This window comes from Alosa sapidissima, chromosome 4 (genome assembly GCF_018492685.1).
Source record: "Alosa sapidissima isolate fAloSap1 chromosome 4, fAloSap1.pri, whole genome shotgun sequence".
Classification (NCBI taxonomy): Eukaryota; Metazoa; Chordata; class Actinopteri; order Clupeiformes; family Clupeidae; genus Alosa; species Alosa sapidissima.
In genome coordinates, this window is record NC_055960.1 from 21129874 (window position 1) to 21149674 (window position 19801).

The 19801-nt window shown below is 44.3% G+C and overlaps 1 protein-coding gene across 5 annotated transcripts in view; it reads right to left on the reverse strand.

Moving 5' to 3' along the window:
* Window positions 1–19801, reverse strand: part of grip2b (glutamate receptor interacting protein 2b) — a 187003-nt gene that overhangs the window by 98791 nt on the left and 68411 nt on the right. The window contains exon 1 of one of the 5 annotated variants that reach the window (XM_042089500.1): window positions 14517–14645. The exons of the other annotated variants lie outside the window; for them this stretch is intronic. Within the exon in view, the coding sequence (XP_041945434.1) occupies window positions 14517–14571 (55 nt within the window). The 5' untranslated portion in view covers window positions 14572–14645. Of the gene's footprint in view, window positions 1–14516; window positions 14646–19801 lie in introns of those variants that run through there. 5 annotated transcript variants of the gene reach the window in all.

The window sequence follows — 19801 nt, forward strand, 5'->3', positions numbered from 1 at the left end:
GTGGAAGGGATGCAAGTCGCAAGATAATGATACACATGGAAAAAATGGTTAAGAGAGAACATTGAAAAGAAGAAAAAGGTTGCTGATCTATTATACTGTATGGTACCAAGAAGGAGGATCTGGGCGTATGGAAGTTTTAAACTGACAGACTTATAGTCTGCAAAAGCTGCAAAGTTGCTCACAGTGCACAGACGTTGGAATAAGCTAAAATTAACTTCATTCATCCAGTTATAACTCAACCAAACAAATAAGCAGCCATGTGATGAGTGGTGTTGTGTTACCAGGAGACTTCAATCAGACTACAGTAAGAGGCAAGCCATTGACAGACAGGGATTTCATGTTTTCTCACCACACACCCTGCCCCCACACGGATGCAGAATCCTTCAACATGAGAGGATAAACAGCTTCCTGTTTTTAGGCAGACATAAATAGACAAACGTGGCACCATGAATGTGGGTGTGTAATTTCCTTCTCCAGCGTTGAGAACCATCATGGCCTAGGCAGTAATTAAACATCTTCATACAAATAACATGTGTGTAATGAGCATCTCTTCTGAGAACTCCAAAAACCCTTTTCTTCTTTTACATAACTAATGTTACATGACTACATTGCCTGCATATGAGAACCAGGGCTTCATTTTTGCCAGATCCTGATGCAACAAGAGCCAAGACCTCGCAGGTCGGCACCTATTTGATTAAACATGTCCATCCTTGTGTGGGCAAGATATTATGTACGTGTAGTCTACTCTGATCTCAACTGTCATGTCAGGGGTTTGAATAAACAAGATTTCTGTATCTAGAGAAAAATGGGCAAAACTACAAAATGATATACATGACTATTGCTTAGATGTTGTTTCAACACCATGGACAGCGCTGTTTGCTGTGCCACCCAATGTGAAATGGATTGGAAAAACAGATCTATGAAATGAGACTTCATCAATGAGGCAGAAGAGGTAATGCATCAAACTCAACTGATAAATAGACAGATAGACAAACTGAACACATGATGTAGCCTGTCTACTTTTTGTGGTTGTATATAGAACTTCAGGCCCGTGATTTACAAATGTATCAGTCCAAATTGTTGTATACTTGTATTCTAATCACTTCGTGTTATGTCTTTCATGTGTTACTCTATAACACATTAAAATCTTTTGTTAAGTATCAATTAAATAATCCGCTCTTCTGAAGTGAAGTGGTTTGACATGGAGTTATGAAATTACTCAAAACTATGTCCTCCCACGCTACGTACCCCAGCTTTTATCACCCCTACATCTTGCTGTTGAGTCTGCTCTGCTTTTTGTGTTATTCTGTCACCTCTGGAGCTGAGACTAATGACACCGTGGGTGCTCTGTCTTTGGTTTTGGCATACCCACCGTGGAGGAGCATGGCACAAGCAAGAGCCACAGCACAAATCCTTCCAAATTTCCATTTCCAGCTTCCCAAATTTCATTTCCAGTGCCTAAATTTAACGGCTTAGTTGGATCCCTTAGGAAGCTGTCAAATACATCTATTTCAAGCACAGCGTACCATTAACATTTCCCTACAAAAGATGTCAGAATGAAAAGTGTAATAATTTATTAAATTCTGGCAGTTTGAGTAGACAGAGTTATTAAAATAAAAAAACAACACGTGTTATTTCTGCATCACTTATTTCTGAATTAGCATGCTCCATGCTGCAACACATTCAATCATGTCAAAACTGGTAAAAATCATCCCCAAAGCAGTCCGTCAGCTACCTGAACAAGGCAAACATTTATTTGGCAGCGCTGAATAACTAAGGACAACAATTTAAGTTGTGATAAGTGAGATTCGCTCAATGGATATAATTTTAATGAGCGGCCAGATTTGAGATCACAAAGGAAAACTGTGAAAGCTGTGAATGTTCTACTCCATTGTCAGTCAGTTTTTCTCAGTTACTTTGGCACATTTCTCAGATCAGAATGGTAATTCTCAAAACTGTTTGTTCATCCTCCATATCATCTTATCACGTGAACATCATTAAAACAGTTTCTCCCCATTTTGAACAAATAGCAATGCTTTCGTACATCATTGTAACTGATTTCGTACAAATGTCTGTCGTTTTTTGAATTTTCAATGGCTAATGTCATGTTGGTCAAAATGCACTATACTGTACTGGTCCCCTGTTAAATTCTCCTACCCCATAAAACAAATTGCCCTTATTTCTTCGCTTGTGTCATTAGATGCAAATGTGTTGAACTAGTTGTCATAACTAGTTGTCATAGTCTGTCTAGCATATATACTGTAAAGTCTATGACCTGACAGACAGGAACGTCAGGATGTATAGAATACTGTACAGTGGTGCACAGCTCTGACCAAGGGGGTGTTTTACTGTATATTGGACATTTTCAATTTGCACAATGCTGTAAAAGCCTTCTTTTTCTTTATACTAACACAATCATGGAACCCTGGAGGGGTCATTGCAAGATACTGTTTGGTGTACAGTATGTCCGGAAAACATGCGCTCATTTTACTAAATTGTGTTCTCATTTTACTCGTGTGCACGTTTTACTAAATAGTGCACTCACTTTACTAAAATGTGTTCTCATTTTAATTTTTGTAAAATGAGCGCAAAATTTACTAAAAATGAGCACACATTCTCTCAATATACAACAATACCTTGCAATGACACCTCCTGGGCTCTGTACACAATGTTTGCCAAGAGAAAACAAACTTTGAAACACATTCATCACTTGCAATAAACCTCCTCTACACACAATATTGTGTATCTTTGTAGTTTTGAAATAGAAAATAGTGCTGCCTTGCACTTTGTTCATTAGAAAATACTTACAGAGTAAACTGTCACATTGACAACAAGACAAAACAGTTTGAATATCTTGACATAAACAATGGCATCATGACTTATCATTTTCATTGCACTGAACCGTTTCATTGGCATAAATATCTGCCTTTGAGGCATAACCTGAGCAAGATACATGCATTGTTTTGAGAAATGTACTAATTGTTGAGCAAATGTGATTCGAGAAATGCACCAAAGCAACTGAGAAAAACTGTAACAAATGACTGTATCAGAGGTCATTTGTCATGACGCAATTTGTAACAAACTACAATCAGTGGGCAGCTAATTCAATTCTAATAAAGAAAGGGATTAAGAGCAGGAACGCCATTGAAGAGACTCATACAGATACTGAGCATTAATACCTATGAGTAAGACAGACTATATCTATGAGACAAGATAGATAGATAGATAGATAGATAGATAGATAGATAGATAGATTATTTATTCATTCCCAAAGGCAAAATATGGTGTAACAGCAGCACACATACACACAAGTTAAAAATAAATAGAATTTAAGTTTCTGTGAAATTGAAAACTGTGCATTGTCTCTCATAATATGTCTCCTCTCCTGTTTGTCTGACCAGTAGTTCATGCAGCGGATGTGCGCTTAATGGTCCTTACACTCAGCCACATATGACAGGTACAAACCAAATTTAATACAGTGGGAAAGGGCCACTATTCTGTTTTGATTTGCTGTCTCGGCTGCCTCAGGATAAAAACCAAACCCAGAACGGGTTCAGTGTTGGAGGCGGGCCGGAGCTGGGCCAGATCAATGGCACGACCCAAAAACATTTGGGTGACAGCAGCAGCCATCCGTAGAACAGATGGGCTCTTTCTGGGGTCTCTCCCCACAAGCTCCACCTCGGCAGGAGACTGAGGGTCTCTACACGGTGGGGGTTTTTTGGAGAAGGGTGTGGGGGGCTTACCGTAGGCATAAAATGTGCAGCCGTCCCAGTGCACCGCTGGAAGCTCACTCCACTAATAATCTCATGCATGGAGCAGAGACGTCCTGCCGAGCAAAGGGCCGAGATTCACACAGCATATCATCATGGCCAGCCAATACCCCTCTGACCACTTTTTCATTTTTTTTTATCTCATTCTCTCTATACCTCCCTCTCTTCCCTCTCAGGCTGTTCATCCACTATAGCACAGTGGTGATAGCAAAGATTGTGACCTCAAAAGACCTGCTGGGACTAATAAAGCGTGAAACCACCTGGATAGACTAGTCCACCTCTCATAGATCTCATTTCCCTCCCTAACCCTCTCAGTGGAGCCCTTCTCCTTTGAGCAGGAGCGATTGGGGGGGATATCCGGCGTGGATTCTGAACTCAGGTACAAGTGGAGATTATTAATACCTGAGACCACCTGAGTGGACTAATCTCCCTCCCATGCATCTCATTTCCCTCAGTGCCTCTGTAATTTCACGTTGTGTGCGACTCTATCCACATGAGGGCAGCAGAGAGGGCTACTGGCATGGCATGGCCTGATCTGGTCAGATGGCCTGCTGTTGGGGAGGCATCGGAGGGCTTCAGAGTGGATACATCTGGAATTATTTTAGCATTACACTACTGGGACCCAGAAGGGACAGCTGTCCTCATTTTCTATTGCAAAACTCAAGGCCAGATTCTGTGAATGCGTGACATAAGATATCCTCTCACTGTAGAGGGAAAATAAGATGTACACCAGAAACTAGATATAACTGGGGTTGACTGTTATCATGACAGATCTCCCGAAATAAGCCAGAGAGAGAGAGAGAGAGAGAGAGAGAGAGGAGAACTCCTATTGCCCCCCAAAAGGCTTAGTACAACCCCTTTCAGAGTTATTGTAACTTGCGACATTTATGTTTTCATATTGGGGGAGGGGGGATTCTCTAGTTTGCACCAGTTGTGTCAAGTGTTGTCCCTGATGGAATCAAAAATTTATCAGACTCCCCAGTACTGACGCCACGCAGCCGTCAGAGCAGAGTGGGGCTAGGAGGAGAGAGAGGGGAGGCCGCTTTGATCAGAGCGGGCTCTGGAGCTTTCCCTCAGCGGTCCCAAAGCTATACTCATCCACCTACACATGACATACCTACTGAGGAGGAAGGAAGGAAAGTGATGTGGGAGAGAGAAAGAGGGAAGAGGATGTAGAGGGGGAGAGAGAGAGAGAGAGAGAGAGACGGGACAGACGGGCAGACATAAAAAAGAGACAGAGAGAAAGAGAGGGAGGGAGGAGAAAGAGGGGTGGCAAAAGGGAAGTAGACAGATATAGAGAATTGAGGACAGAAAGTTTGAGAGAAGGGGGAGAGAGGGGGGGGGGGGGCATTGAAAGAAGGTGAGTGGGCCAGATAGGGTTTGGACAGAGCCCATTTCATTGACTCACTCGACTCATACATCTTACTCAACATTAAACAAGCAGGCAATAAACACGAGCTGTGCTTGAGAATACCAGACTCAATTACTGTGGCAAGATAAGCCTCTCCCATGAGAAATCAACAACAACACAAAGCAAAACAAAACACAAGCTGGAGTAATCCCTCTGAATCTCATGGGCCACCCACTGACCCTTGCCTGCTCTGGCCAACCTGGGGATACCTGACTGACTGGAGTGAAGCGGGCACTTGTTGTGAGTGCGGGGAAGGAAATGATGTAGACAAAGGGGGAAGTTAATATTTCAGCAGAGGGCTCTCAGTGTCAGCACGACTCTCCTGAGAGATGGTAAGAGAGACCACCACCACCACCACCACCCCTGAGACTTACAGAATGCTGAGTGTGCGTTGTCTATGAAGAGGCTGCACTCAACCACAGAACTATTATATTGATGAACTGTCTCTTAAGGACAGGACAAGTTGTTTGTGCTGCTGCGGCTGCTGTTGCTGTTTTTTTTAACGTTTGGTGTGCTCAGAGGAGCAAAAGAGAGCATATTAAGAAAAACAAACCAGAGTACTCTATACTTCAAACTCCTAAAAGTTATCAAAGACATTGCCTGACAGATAACTCTAGGACGGGTTCAGCCCAGATCTGGCCCAGAATCAACGGAACTCTCAGAACGTGTGCCTCTCCCCCTTATGCCCTTCCTCATATGCCTTCCTGTGGTTAACCACCCAACTCTAACATAATGACTCAGAGTGTATCAGAGTTAAAGTATGTTGCCTCCTCTATTACCTCCTCCATTATAAGAAAACGCAAATGTGGTTCCAGCTCTAAGATACTTCTCAGAAAGAGATAATGTGAGGTAGAACAAATGTGACACGGGTGTCCTGAGAAAAATGTGAAAAGCAGTCAATTTATCCATCAATGTCATTCTCAGCAGGAGTGAAGCTAAATCTTGTCTCTTGTAAATGGACTTGACAAGGACAGGTCTGTCAGCCATGAGAGAACTGCCCGCGCTATAAAATAAAGAGGCAGCTTGTCCTTCTGTAAGAACAGAAAAAAATTAACCTGACAGCGAGTTCACCGCTGTTTTTGTACAAGCCACAGAGCGAGGCAGCCTGTGACACGACACCACAGTTGCAAGGTGACATTATTCTGGGTAAAACAGCTCTGAGACGCATAACAACATACAGAAAAAAAGAAGAGAAGAGAAGAATCCTGCCCTCCTTTTTACTTGTCAAGACAAGATCAGACAATGATAAACAAAGAACAAAAACAAGAGAGGCTCAACAAGGCAATTTTCGACAAAGCCCATTTCTTAGAGCTGATGCCCCGCTGCTGAGATCATGATTATTTTAACACTATTACTCATTGATTCACTACTCATTGGGCCAAAGTGTTTACAAGCAGCTGATTGGTTTCACCTTTTTTGTTGACCAAAGGCTTTCTTTCCCTCAACTTTTCTTGAGCTAAACTCAACATGCCTCAGCCTGACTGGGAGCGAGTTTGGCCTTTAAACAGGGACAGAAGCACACTGCTGTAAAGGGAAATTGTTTGTTGGATTTCTAATACAAGACAAAATGAGAGCAATGAGAGCACCATTGAGAAATGCAATGGGTAACATTATACAACAGTTTAGGGCCGTTCAGACCAAGACCGATAACTATAACAATAACTATAACTATAACGACATTAGCGTCCACATTGGCCAATGGTAAGTTACTGTAAGTCTCTCCTTGTGTTGATGAATGGGATGGCTGTCAGCTTTTTATCTTATAACTATTTTCAAAATTGCTCTGAAAGTGATCCCCAATGATGTCATTCTTCATGTTGTTATGATTATAGTTTTTGTGTGGACCTCGTCATTCAAATTAGCTAGAATTACACTTTTTTTGCTATTATCATTATAGTTATCATTCTTGGTGTGAATGGCCCTTTATAGCCGATCAAATGATCTATCAATTTCTAATAAAGGGCATGCCATGAGTGCAGATGTCATTGGACCTCCACTCTGACTCTTCACAGCTAGTGATCACTCTGCAATTTCCACTGCACATTCCATTCTTTCAAAGCAGGACCATAGCGATTTAATCCGGTCACATTTGAAAGTTATTGAGTGAGTAAATTGGGTAAATTAAGTAAATTATAGCCTATCAACTTGGCTACAGTGAGACGCTGCGCTGCTTAGCAACGACAGACTACAAACTAAGATTGGAAGTACTGTACTTTGGGGGGCAGACAATGAATGAACTCGTGGAGTTGGTTTACCTACAACCTCGGCCTACAGCCTTACTGTATACCTAAAACCAAACTTACAGCCGTAGCGATATCCTTTACCACCACCTACTGTCATATTGCTTAATTCATCATTTCATCTAGCCTGGAAGCCTGCCAGAATTTACCCCGCCCACAATATTTGAGGTCAGGAAATTCGGTCTGGACTCGCTCCATTGAGAAACCTCTATGCCTGGACTATGAGCGATTTACACCAATCAAATGATCTGGGTGGGCTTTATACAATGATGGACAGATGTGCAATGGTGCCTAGTCATTCATGTCACCTGCGCTTGAGTTGATACTGTTTGAAAAAAGCCTGTCGCTAGAGAAGCTAGATGTCGATTTCACAATCACGTCTGTTGCGCAATAACTTTGAAAAATCAACAGAAAACAGTGATTGAGGCCTTTGTTGAGAAGAAGGATGTTTGTAGATGTTGTAACTATGTGTGAAATATGTACCACATGGCCTACATGTGAGTTATCATAGAAAATGGCAGAGAATATTTATTCTATGTGTTGTCTCCTGTTCTTTTGATGTGGCTTGTTTTTGTGATCAGGTTTCATTACTCTCTGCTGTGTAGTCTGCAGAAAATGATCCTAAAAAGACTGATTGAAACTGATTTGTATAGAAAACGCAGAGACCCCATGAGCTTTTGTGTTACTTCATTTCACATCCATTTCTGTATTCTTAGCAACACGCCACATCAGAGTAGACACTTGAAAACACAGGGGTCTAATGAGATTTCAGAGAGATATTGGCTGATTTGCTACCAGTGTTTCTGAAGTGTCTACTGCGATAAGGTGTGCAGTGTTGTACGCGAGACAGCCACCTGTGTCACGTTGAGCAGCCCACTGCTGTGTCTCCGACTCACTCATCCTGCTCCTCTCCACCCCCTACACTCTTGACTTGTATTCCTGCATTGCTCATCCAATTCAATCCACCCCCCAAGTCCAACTCCACATCATGGGTTTCCATTAACCAACACCGCACCAAAACACAAACAGGCACACAGGCACACACACACACAAACACACACACACACACGCACATCCTGTCTACAGACAAAGTGATCAGCACACAGTAGCGTTGTCAGCCTATCCTTTGGTTATTACAGCAACAACTACTGTAGAGTGGGTGGTAGAAACTGAACACACACACACACACACACACACCACACACACACACACACACACACACACCACACATTCTACTCCAAAGGCTTATTTCATGTCTCTACACCATATGCAACCCCTCCAGCTCATGTTTCTGCATCATACACCCCCCATACACTCCTCTCCCTCTGCCCATCTTCACTCTCCCCCAGCCCTCTGTGGTACACGTCAGCCAGACCCTCAGCTCAGCGTGTGTGCGGGCAGACAGACTGACTGACTCCTTCCTCCTCTCCTCCAGCACCACTCGGCATGGGGGCAGGACACAAACACTCCAAACATCAACCACCACGAAGCGCAAAGGTGTGTTCCTGTAATTCAAGCCAGGAGAGAGAGCAAGGTGCTAAGAACGTCATCTTATAGGTCATCGGATTGGATAACCAGAGATCACACATCGCTGAAGCATCACTGAAAGTGGTTGGATCTTTAACTGCATCTGCACTGCACCCAGGGCAGACCTGGCCCAGAGTCGGCAGTGTTCTGGGCCTTAGAGAAAACATCAGTTACGTAACCACACTCAAGAATGTTGTGAGAGGAACATAATTTCTGGCCAAGATGCAGTATGTCTGACAACAGCAGAAACAAACACCAACGTACTGTTGCCTTTTCAATCTAAAAGAAAATCCATATGATTTTCAGTGTACATTTCCAGCCTCCCGTTTAATCTTCAGCGCTTCATTCTCAGGCCTATGACGGATGCATTTTAATGAACTTGGTGGATGGAAGTTTTGTGCCATCAATTATGAATTTTAATAATGTGCCCAAAGTGTGCCTAAATTATTCCAGCACGACGCTGCATGCAAAACTTCAAAATCCACCCTCCTGTTCCAGCTGTGCTCTGTTTTCTAGCAATTTGTTCAGTAATGAGCTCATCTTTACATTTTGAGAGAAAGGAAGCAACACACTGCCAGACGAAAACAGAAGAAAGACATAAAAACACTGGAATAAAATGATTGATAACTGTAGACATGGAGACAGACAGACAGACAGAAATACAAACAGATAGAGACACAGACTGGACATCTTCCCAGGCAAGGCCCCTGCCCAGGGCACTCACTCCAGTCAGTCCCCACATTGATCATTGAAGTAGCATTAAAAAGTAAACACACATTTTTCAGCTAAGCACCCTCATTCGGATAAACACAGAGCAGGGTGAACTGTCTGCTCTCTTGCCAGAAGGGAGAAAGAAGTATTTGCTTGTTTGCCTATTTGAAATTCAATTAAAGCACCCACACTCTGCCCTTGATTACGAAACAGCAAACAGTCATCATGGGTGCCAGCTTCACCATACTTTAAAAAAAACTGTTTCACACCAAAACACATGCCTACACAGTGAAAAGATCGTTTTTAAGAGACAGTAAATATCCTCATTGGGTCTGTAAAACAAACATTACAGTAATATTTATAGGTAATGAAATCTTCATTTATGTCAGTGAGATATGAAACAGGGACTGCTCTTATATTTCACCACAACCCAGAGCCACTGACATTGACTGTACTGTAGCTCTGTTGCTGTGGGTGTTTTGCAGGACAGAGGGCAAACTCTCAGTGCTTTGCTATTGTTGCGTAACCGCGCACGACTCTTTGAACAGGGCACAGAACCTGACAAACTGCAGGCCATGGCACAAGAGTAAGCACAGCATACAGAGAGCTGTTTCAGAGGGAAATAGGAATTGATTCTTTCTCTGTGCGTGCATGCGTGTGTGTGTGGTGTGTGTGTGTGTGTGTGTGTGTGTGTGTGTGTGTGTGTGTGTGTGTGTGTGTGTGTGTGTGTGCGCACGCGCACGCGTACGTGTGTTTACAGATTTATTTCATGTACACAATCCTTCCTTCCAGGCATGCATCACAGGGGCCGTGAGGTCTGGATGGTGGGTCTGCAGGGAGAATCTGCTCGGAGGCACACAGGCAATTTCTAGGCAGCTCTGCGAATGAAACAGATGATCTCTGCATGGAAGGAGTGTGCAATTAGCAGGTTCCATACCTACAGGGTACCATCTTCACTCTATTACATGTACCTCCCAAACATAAAAGGAGAAAGAGAGAATGAGAGAGAGAGAGGGAGAGAAGGAGAGAGAGCAGGAGGGAGAGGAGAGGGGGAGAGAGAGAGAGAGAGAGAGAGAGAGAGAGAGCAATCCCTGCAGCGACTGCAGCTCATCAGGTACTGTAAGTCAGAGACAGCTCATAAATCAACTGCTGGAATCCCATATTGGAATAAACACTGGATATGAAAAGAACAAGCTCTCATTTGTCAACGGCTACTTTCGCCCCCTTTTCTCTCTTTGTTTCCACATTGGGTCTAGAGCAAAGGCACCATCTTTACAGAGTAAAGACCATTTGTATTGCGTTTGCAGTACAAACAAATTCAATTGCTGGGGGGAGTTCTATCTGTCAAAACACCCTACATGTCAAAATGGCAAAAATATTGGATCATAGGGTTGTGCAGTTTCACCTCTGGCCAATTCCTCTGAACAATGCACTTTGCACATTTTACACGATTGTCCTTTTTATTGGAAAATATGTCTCAATAATACAAAAACATGAAAAAACATGCAGATTTTAAACATTATTGTTCTGGGTGGGACAGGAGAAGAAAACAAGAGAAACCAGATGGGCCCCAGGAGAGTGCTGAGCGCAGACCTCTGCCAAGGGCAAGCACCTTATCTCCCAATAAGTGCTCCAAAATAAGTGCTTTGCCACCGCTGTAGCACCTAACAGGCATTTGACTGAATGGAAGAAGTGCTGCTTCCGTTCAACTTCTGTTCATTTATCATCACGGCTGGAGAAGATTAGCTCCCAGTTCTGACCAACACTCCTCTCTTATCGTGCTAAGACAAGCCCATTCCAGTTCAGACTGGAGCTCATTCTGGCCTATGTCGAGGCCAAATTTGGGCCTGATGCGGCCCTAGACAGATCTACGCATGAAGCGATTAAAACCAGTGAATGAGGATCAGGCGTTCGGGGCTCTGCTGCACCAGGGCCTAAAGTGGGCCACATCTGTTCCAGACTTGTGTGGGTTTAAACGCAGAGGGGATTAGAGTGTGAAGTGTATGTATGTATGTATGTATGTAAATCCCCTGCCCTGGTCTGGTTAAGGCTAATCAAACTAAAGCTCACATGCGCGTCCCCCCAGGCACAGACACCCTAGCTGAGCTCCACTGTGCCGCTTTGAGCTCCAAATGACATGCATGTAGGGCATTAAGAAACACGTTTGGAAGCGGCCCCAGCAGTGACGCACCATACAGCAGCTGTAGCTGTGGCTGCTGCAGAGGGTTTTGTACCCCATAATGATTGCAGGCCTGCGGTGGGCATCAATGCCAGGGCTGCTGCTAACGGCTGCTGTGCATGGAGCTCAGTGGTGGTGGCACAGGCCTAACCTAGAGCCCAGGCATCATCACAGCAGGCATCATCCTGGCAAATCCCCTACCCAGACCGCGGGCACTCGGTCCCGGGTCATCAATCAGTTGGCCACCTGCGTGGATGAAAAGCCAGATTGGTTTTTATAGCTCAATTTAATTCCCTCTCCCTCTCTCTCTATCTCTCTCTATCTCTCTCTCTCTCTCTTTCACTCCCTGCCACCCCCAATATCCTTCCTAGTCTTGCGAGGCCATAAATCATTTCATTACAGGCAAAAGGGAAAAAAATGAAAAAAATATCTGACAAAGCTCCTGGAAGTAATTTCCTCAGGGCACAACACATGGGTGACCACGCTGAGGTGATAAGAGGTGTGAAGCGCACATGTGTTTGTGCTTGTGTGTGTGTGTGTGTATGTGTATTTGTGTGTGTGTGTATGTGTGTGTGTGTATTTGTGTGTGTGTGTGTGTATGTGTGTGTGTGTGTGTGTGTCTGTATTTGTGTGTGTGTATTTGTGTGTGTGTGTGTATGTGTGTGTGTGTGTGTGTGTGTGTGTGTGTGTGTGTGTGTGTGTGTGTGTGTGTTTTGCATGTGTGGTGTGCTGTGTGTGTTGTGTGATGTGTTCTCAATGGCATATGGGATTTTGAGCCATAAAAGAGCAGGTTTAATATTATCAAAGGCATGAAGCAAACCCATTAGCATGAATATAGAACAGACCTACTGGAAGCAAGTAGCAATGCATTCACAATCAAATGTATGCAGATGCTCGTACTCAATTCAAATGAACAGCAAGGCAAGGTATACACACACACACACACACACACACACACACACACACACACACACACACACACACACACACACACACACACACACACAAACACACTCAAACACACACACACACACACACAGACACAGACACACAGACACACAGACACACACACACACCACACAGCGGGGCCTGAGGCCATTTAACCTACTCCCCTGAGCTGCTCGTGTAGATAACCTAAAGATCCTTGCAGTAAAAGTAAATGTTCCTGTTTCTCTATAGAACAGAAATTCAGCCTTTCAACATTAATAATCAATGGCGGTAGAAGTGCATGAGCTAAGGTTCAAGGCTCCCGGACTCTTGTGCCCACATTTCAGCCAGATCTGGGCCAGATCTGATTAGCTATCAAGGGCCTTGGCCGCCTCACCCTCACCCACCCAACTCAACCGCGCTGCTGCTCGAAACTGCAGTTTTATTGACCAGGAACGGGAAAAAGAGTTCAGCTACAGCTAATCCATTATTAAAACAGAACATTGACTCAAATCGGCCCACAATGACAAACGATTTCTTTTCGAACTCAAGAAAGGAGACTCGCAGGGGACAGTCAAGCCTTATATCAAATGATAAAACACAGTCCCTCTTTATCAGAAAAATAGGCTGATATTTTTAGCTGTCTGGTTAAACACAGGTTGACAGGCTTCTTCTCACATCCCCTGATTCAATATTTGAGGAATTAAGATGATAAAGTGATGTTTGAAGTGATGAAAAATGATGGAAAAAAAATGTATCCCCTGGAAGCCTGTTATATAATGTGTTATGACTGTGCAAGAAGTTGTGAATAAAATGCCAAATGTGGAGAAACTTTCAAGAGTCCTGCATTTAAAATGTTATGACCTGAATCATCCAATTACAGCACTAGAGCTAATAAGCAGTGGACATTGGTCAACAACTCTAATTAAATCAGATTAGAGCAGAATTAGACTAATTAAAGAGTAAAAAGCAGGCAAGTCCCAACATGCAAGTCATTAATCAAAGTCAGAGGAATAAATCAGAGTGATGCACCCAAACTTCCAACACACCGACTCAAACACATGGTCCAAATGCTTCGAAATAGTTCTGAACCTCGCCATCTCTCCATCTCACAGTCCCCTCAGAGCTCAACTCCGAAACTTTTTTCTCTCTCCCTCCCCCCGCCACCCCCCCCCCCCCCCCCCCCACCACCACCACCACACGAAGACAATCTTCCCAACTCTCCTCTGATAAAACAGCACAGGAAAATTACACTTTTTCTCCACCCACAAACCTATCTAACTCTCTCTCTCTCACACACACACACACACACACACACACATACACACACACACTTCTAGCTCCACGGAACACAATCAGCTCGGTACACTCCAGCGGCTGTGAGGATCAGAGAGCACAACAATCACACCACATACAGATGCACTTTGAAGTACATGAACAAGAGATTGAAACAGCCAACAGCACCAAAAAACGTTTTCTCTCTCTTTCCCTCTCTCTCTCTTTTTTTCTCCTCTGCCGCCCTCACACTCAAACCAGCACCAGCAGACTGCAAAAAAGGGGGACACACACACTCTGTTTTTTTCTCTCTCTAAAGCACCTGACTCCCCTCCTCCTCCTCCTCCTCCTCCTCTCTCTCTCTTTCCCTCTCTATCTATCTCTCCCCCTCCCGTCCCCTTAACTTCTGCCCTTACCCCAGAGGAGTTGGCTAAGACACACAAAAGCCCATTTAAAAGTGGTGCATTGCACAATACCCTTTATCCGCCGTCTGATGACCCCCAGCCGGCACTTCAGCGAAACGGAAAACATGTCCTCTCTTCACCTCCTCCACTGCCTCTTCTCAGCAAGTCATTGTTGGCGGAAAAAAAAAGGAGAGAGAGAGAGAGAGAGAGAGAAAGAGAGAGAGAGAGAGAGGCGGAAACAGCTTCAGAGCGCTTCTCAACTAGTCACATGGCAAGCGGAGCGGTCCACAAACTCCACTAACCGAGGGAACAGAAACCAGAAAAGGATTTCTCTCTTTCTCTCCCTCTCTCTCGCTCCCTTCCTCTCTCTCTCTCTCTCTCTCTCTCTCTCTCTCTCTCAATTTCACTTGCTAACTCACACACGCTCTATCTCTCCCCCCCCCTCTCTCTCACTGTCTTCTATGCCTCAATTCCCCATCCAGGCTGAAAGTTCCAGCAGTCAGCAGCAGGTGAGGTGCCATCAGTCAGAACAAGAGAGAGAACGAGAGAGGGTGGAAGAGAAAGACAAATAGAGAGCGAGAGAGAGTTGGTGAGAAAGATAGGCAGAGACAGCGCAAGAAGTGTGTGTGAGAGAGAGAGAGAGAGTAGGCGAGGGGGAGAGATGGAGACCTCAAAGATAAATGTAAGATGGGAACGGGAGCCAGAGACGGAGTGTGTTTAACGGACAGATAAGCGTCTGTCTGAGCGTTTCCTCGTCATTTCTTTCGATCGGCACAGGAGCGCTAATCAATATTTATAAACCTCCCTCGCGCCGCGGCAGCCTCCGCTGCGCTCCCTCTCAAGATCCCTCCCCCACACTCTCTCTCTCTGTCCCTTACACACACACACACACACACACACACACACACACACACACACACACACACACACACACACACACACACACACACACACACACACACACACACACACACACACACACACACACACACACACACACACACACACACAAGCACACACACACACACACACACAGACACACGCACACACACACAATAGAATAGAAATGAAAAGGCATGGGGATATGAGGATTCAAAGACTGTCTCTCCCTGTACAGCATTTGGCTTTGGGGCTTCCGTTGGAGGCAGCTGGTGTTAATCAAGCCACTGCGTCCAGTGGGTGGAGGTGAGGAGGGGGCATTTTAATAACCACACCGAGATCCTCTGCCCAATTACACACAGACACATTACATTACTCTTAATTACCTTGGTACTCCCCATAGCTATAACCAAGGATGCACGATAGAGTCAGAACTCAGCTCCGTAAGAACATGTAGAACACTTGTAAATATGGCAGTCACACGATATTGCAGCCCAACATCTGACAAAATCCACCTGCAGGATTTTTTTTTTCTTTCTTTTTTTTAGATGGATCTCCAAGTGGCTGGTTTAATATTTCTATTTGCAGATGGGCATGAGATAGGCTCACTTAAAAGAGCACACAGCACAGCTGGCCAATTTTGAATTAAAAATGAATGAATAAAATATAAGCAATAGGCCTTTGTTTGCAGCCAGGAACAACGCGTCGGTCCACGGAATACTAATCGAGGGATATGTGACGACACAAGTTGTCTTTTTGGTGCGGTGGATTAATCGGATTGCCTGCTACCTTCCCAGTCAAAGACAGAAGGGAAAGACTGTGCAGTAAAGTTTCATCTACACCTTCTTCACTAATATGCATCATTTGCAATGAGATGGAAAGTGCAACATCCAATACAAATCATTTTAAAATTAAGCAGTAAATCCCAAGAGGCCATAGGTTACAGAGTATTTTAGAACAGCATTGTTAGGCACGACAATTTAAAACAGAAAGAAAAGTATTACACAAATTGCATGGGTTGATGGGTATTTAAGAGAGAGATTAGGAGAGATTAGGTCAGTCAATTTGCTACAGTTTTTTTATGTAATTTTCTCAGACTGCTGAATGAACACATTTTAGGCTATGTTCTAACTTTAGAGCAGCCCACCAACCTTGGCATATCCCAATTGTCACAACCGTTAATTTGCTACAGCTAAGATGTGCTCTTATATGCTTGATTGCCAGATCCTAAATATGAACCTGGATTCTGAATTCTTCACACTCAAAATAATCTTAATGTTGCCTAACAGCTAAATCAGTGACAACCTTATGATAGCAAAACAGATTGTCTCGGTATGCCCAGAGTTACCGTGGTGTTACTGAATGTTTGCCAAAGCAGTTGCTCAGCAACAGAGCACTGCAAACCACAGCATCTATGTGTGGAGCACCTTCGCATACCTAGCCTGCTAACATCATGTGCTTGGTGCACTCTTGCAGCACAGAGCTTCAGCAGTGTGTGACCGCTCTGTGCTCTGATCCTCGGAGGTGTAGGGCAGTATCCATCCAGCAGAGGAAGAAGAGGAGAAGGAGGAGGAGGAGGAGGAAGAGGATGCGGAGGAGGACGATGTAGACAGAACGGGTACTTCAGCAAGCTGAGAGGACTCCAAGCGACAGGGCTCAGAATCCTGCAGCTGCGAATCTGCTTTCTTGCCTGCCTGCCTTTGCCTGCCTGTCAAGAAGTCTGTCATTGTGCGTCTGGTCTAACAGGATTGCTCTCATCCCTTCAAAAGGATCCCCGATCCGCAGTTATTCTATTTTTTCAGTCGCTTTCCTCCCATCTTCTTCTGCTCTCAAATGCCCTGCAGACCCCCCATCAACTATTAGAAATTTCTGCAGTTTTCAGTTTAACTTCACTTCATAACTGCATACTTTTTTTGAAAGTATAACAGCTGTTTGCCATGTTTTAGCCTGAGCATTCCCTGCCTGTGGAGTCCAGGAGTGTCCTTTTGGCTGGCCTGCCTCCGAGTCTCAAGTGTCCATCCCGTGCCAGGGCATATTCAGGTCCATCTGGGCGCGAGTGTGGAGCTTCCCCTTCCTCACACCTCTGTCCACCCCCGGGCACATTTCATCAGTGATGAACTGATGCCCCTTCACACCAAAACAACCTGCAGTCTATATCATAAACCAGATGTGTCCTGCCCTCTTTGTGAACTTCATTTAGGCCCGAGAGATGATACATATTGTATGTTCGATAGCACAGCTGAAGACACAAAGGGACTGTCAGCATTCTTTCAGCGGCATGTTATTCATTGTTTTACTACTAGGTGCATTACACTGTAACATTGTAACATATAAAACACTGTTAATCTGAGTCATCGTTTTGACTGCAGCACATACACACATGCACCGCCGCCACATACACACCACAACACACACACACACACAAACATACACACACGCACACATACATCTGTATGAACCTTATTACACTGCAACCATGTTGTGCTGTGTAAGATACTGACTTAGGAAATAACAGCATATGGATATCATACTATACTATACAGCCTACTATTTCCAGAATGGTTAGATAAATGGTTATTTGAGAACATAATAAAAATAGTGTGTTGAAATGTAGTAATTGTTATACCTAATTACAATGTATTAAGTGCTTAGAGGTGTAAAGTATTACACTTATTACACTCCATCTGTTCCTCTCTCTTTTTGCAGTTTTAAGGTGACAGCCTTTATGGGATACATTACACACACACACACACTCTCTCTCTCTCTGTCTGTCTTTCTCTCTAGTGCACACACACTCTCACTTCAACACATCTAACCTGCCAAAAGCGTGTGACCACCTGGGATGATTGCCAGGAGCACACTCTTGTTGTGAGGCCTTGTCATGATGTGGTGACTCACGCTCCATATTCATTAAACTCCTTACATGAATAACGCAAGCAGTCGGTGCATAGCAGTCAGATGTTCAAGACTAATATTGATGATCAGATGGTGATAAAAGCTGTGGCGGTGATCAAAGACAGAGCTTGTTAAAAAGACGACAAATGGCTATTTAATCCTTAAAACTGGAACAGACCTTTAATGATGCGCTGTGGCTGGGGGGGGGGGGGGGGGGGGGGGTTACACTGTGTTAGTGTGATACTGTGTAATGCAATTCCAGGGATGACAATCACAAAAATAAAACCTCTGACACATAACTGAGACACTAACATGGCGTAGTTCATAAAACTCCATTCTGCTCCCTGTCTTCAGAGGATAGAGGACCCTTGTACAAAGTTCCCAGGGCTTAGCAGTCTGCCAGATACAGAATACATAACCACAACCATTATATCTAGCAGAGTCTTCAGAGGAGATGGTGGCCCTTGACTAGGAGGTAATGTGGAGTGGGGGTGGGGGGTATCAGATCTCCAGTCATCTCATGAAGAGAAATCAAACTCCAACATGTAGCACTGCAGACTGACTCCTACTGGCTCATTTGAGAGGCCTAAGCCAAGAGTGCAGCAGATTAAGGCTGGTTAAGAGGCAAGGAGAGAAGCAGTCGGTGTGAAGTGTGACTGGTGAATCAGGCACAGAGACAGACAGAGAGAGAGAGACAGAGAGAGAGGGAAAGAAGGGAGAGAGCTGCAGAGAGAGAGGAGAAAGAGTGAGAAGTGTCAGAAAGAGAGTTAAAGAGAGAAAGCAAGAGGTGAGAGGAGAGAGAAGGAGAGAGAAAGGTGACATAAAAGTGACAGAGAGAGGGAGAGGAGAGACAGAGAAAGATAGATAGATAGAGAGAGAGAGTGAGAGAGAGAGAGAGAGAGGAGAGAGATGTGTGCCCATGCTTCTTGTCTGGTTAAGGAAATAACAGGGGTGTGACCCTGGTCAGCGGGGCGGTCCGATTAATCACCGCCGACACGTCCACTCCGCTCCAGGAGTCTCAGGGAGGGGATTAGGAGGAAATGAGGTGCTATGACCTCAGTGATTTTCATTTCGCTCTCCGCGGACCACACTGAAGGGGCCACTGTGCATGCACACACACGCACACACAGGAACACACGCACGCACGCACACACACACACACACATCCCCATTCGCACACACATAAGATGCTGCGACAGAATGGGTACAACACTCAATGGCATCCCACCTCACAACACAGAAATGTGTGGATTCCACATTTCCTGGAATTGGAGGGAAAAAGCATGTTTTTTATTCTTCTTGCCTCATAGCCATGTGGTGGACTGGAAATAATTGAAACATTAGAAAGACTACCTGCGAAGGGGGCAATTTTGTAAGGACAATTACATTTTTCACTGCAGAAAGATGAAAACCATGAAATCAGAGCATCTACAGTACAACAGAAACACTGAGCGAAGCAAACAAATCAACCAACGTCCAAAAGAAACAATCGGTTGCAACCATCAAATTACAGAGTATAAGAGTGATGTGCAGCCAAATTCCACCTCTAACATTACATTAGGCTGAGGCATTTTTAGCCAAAG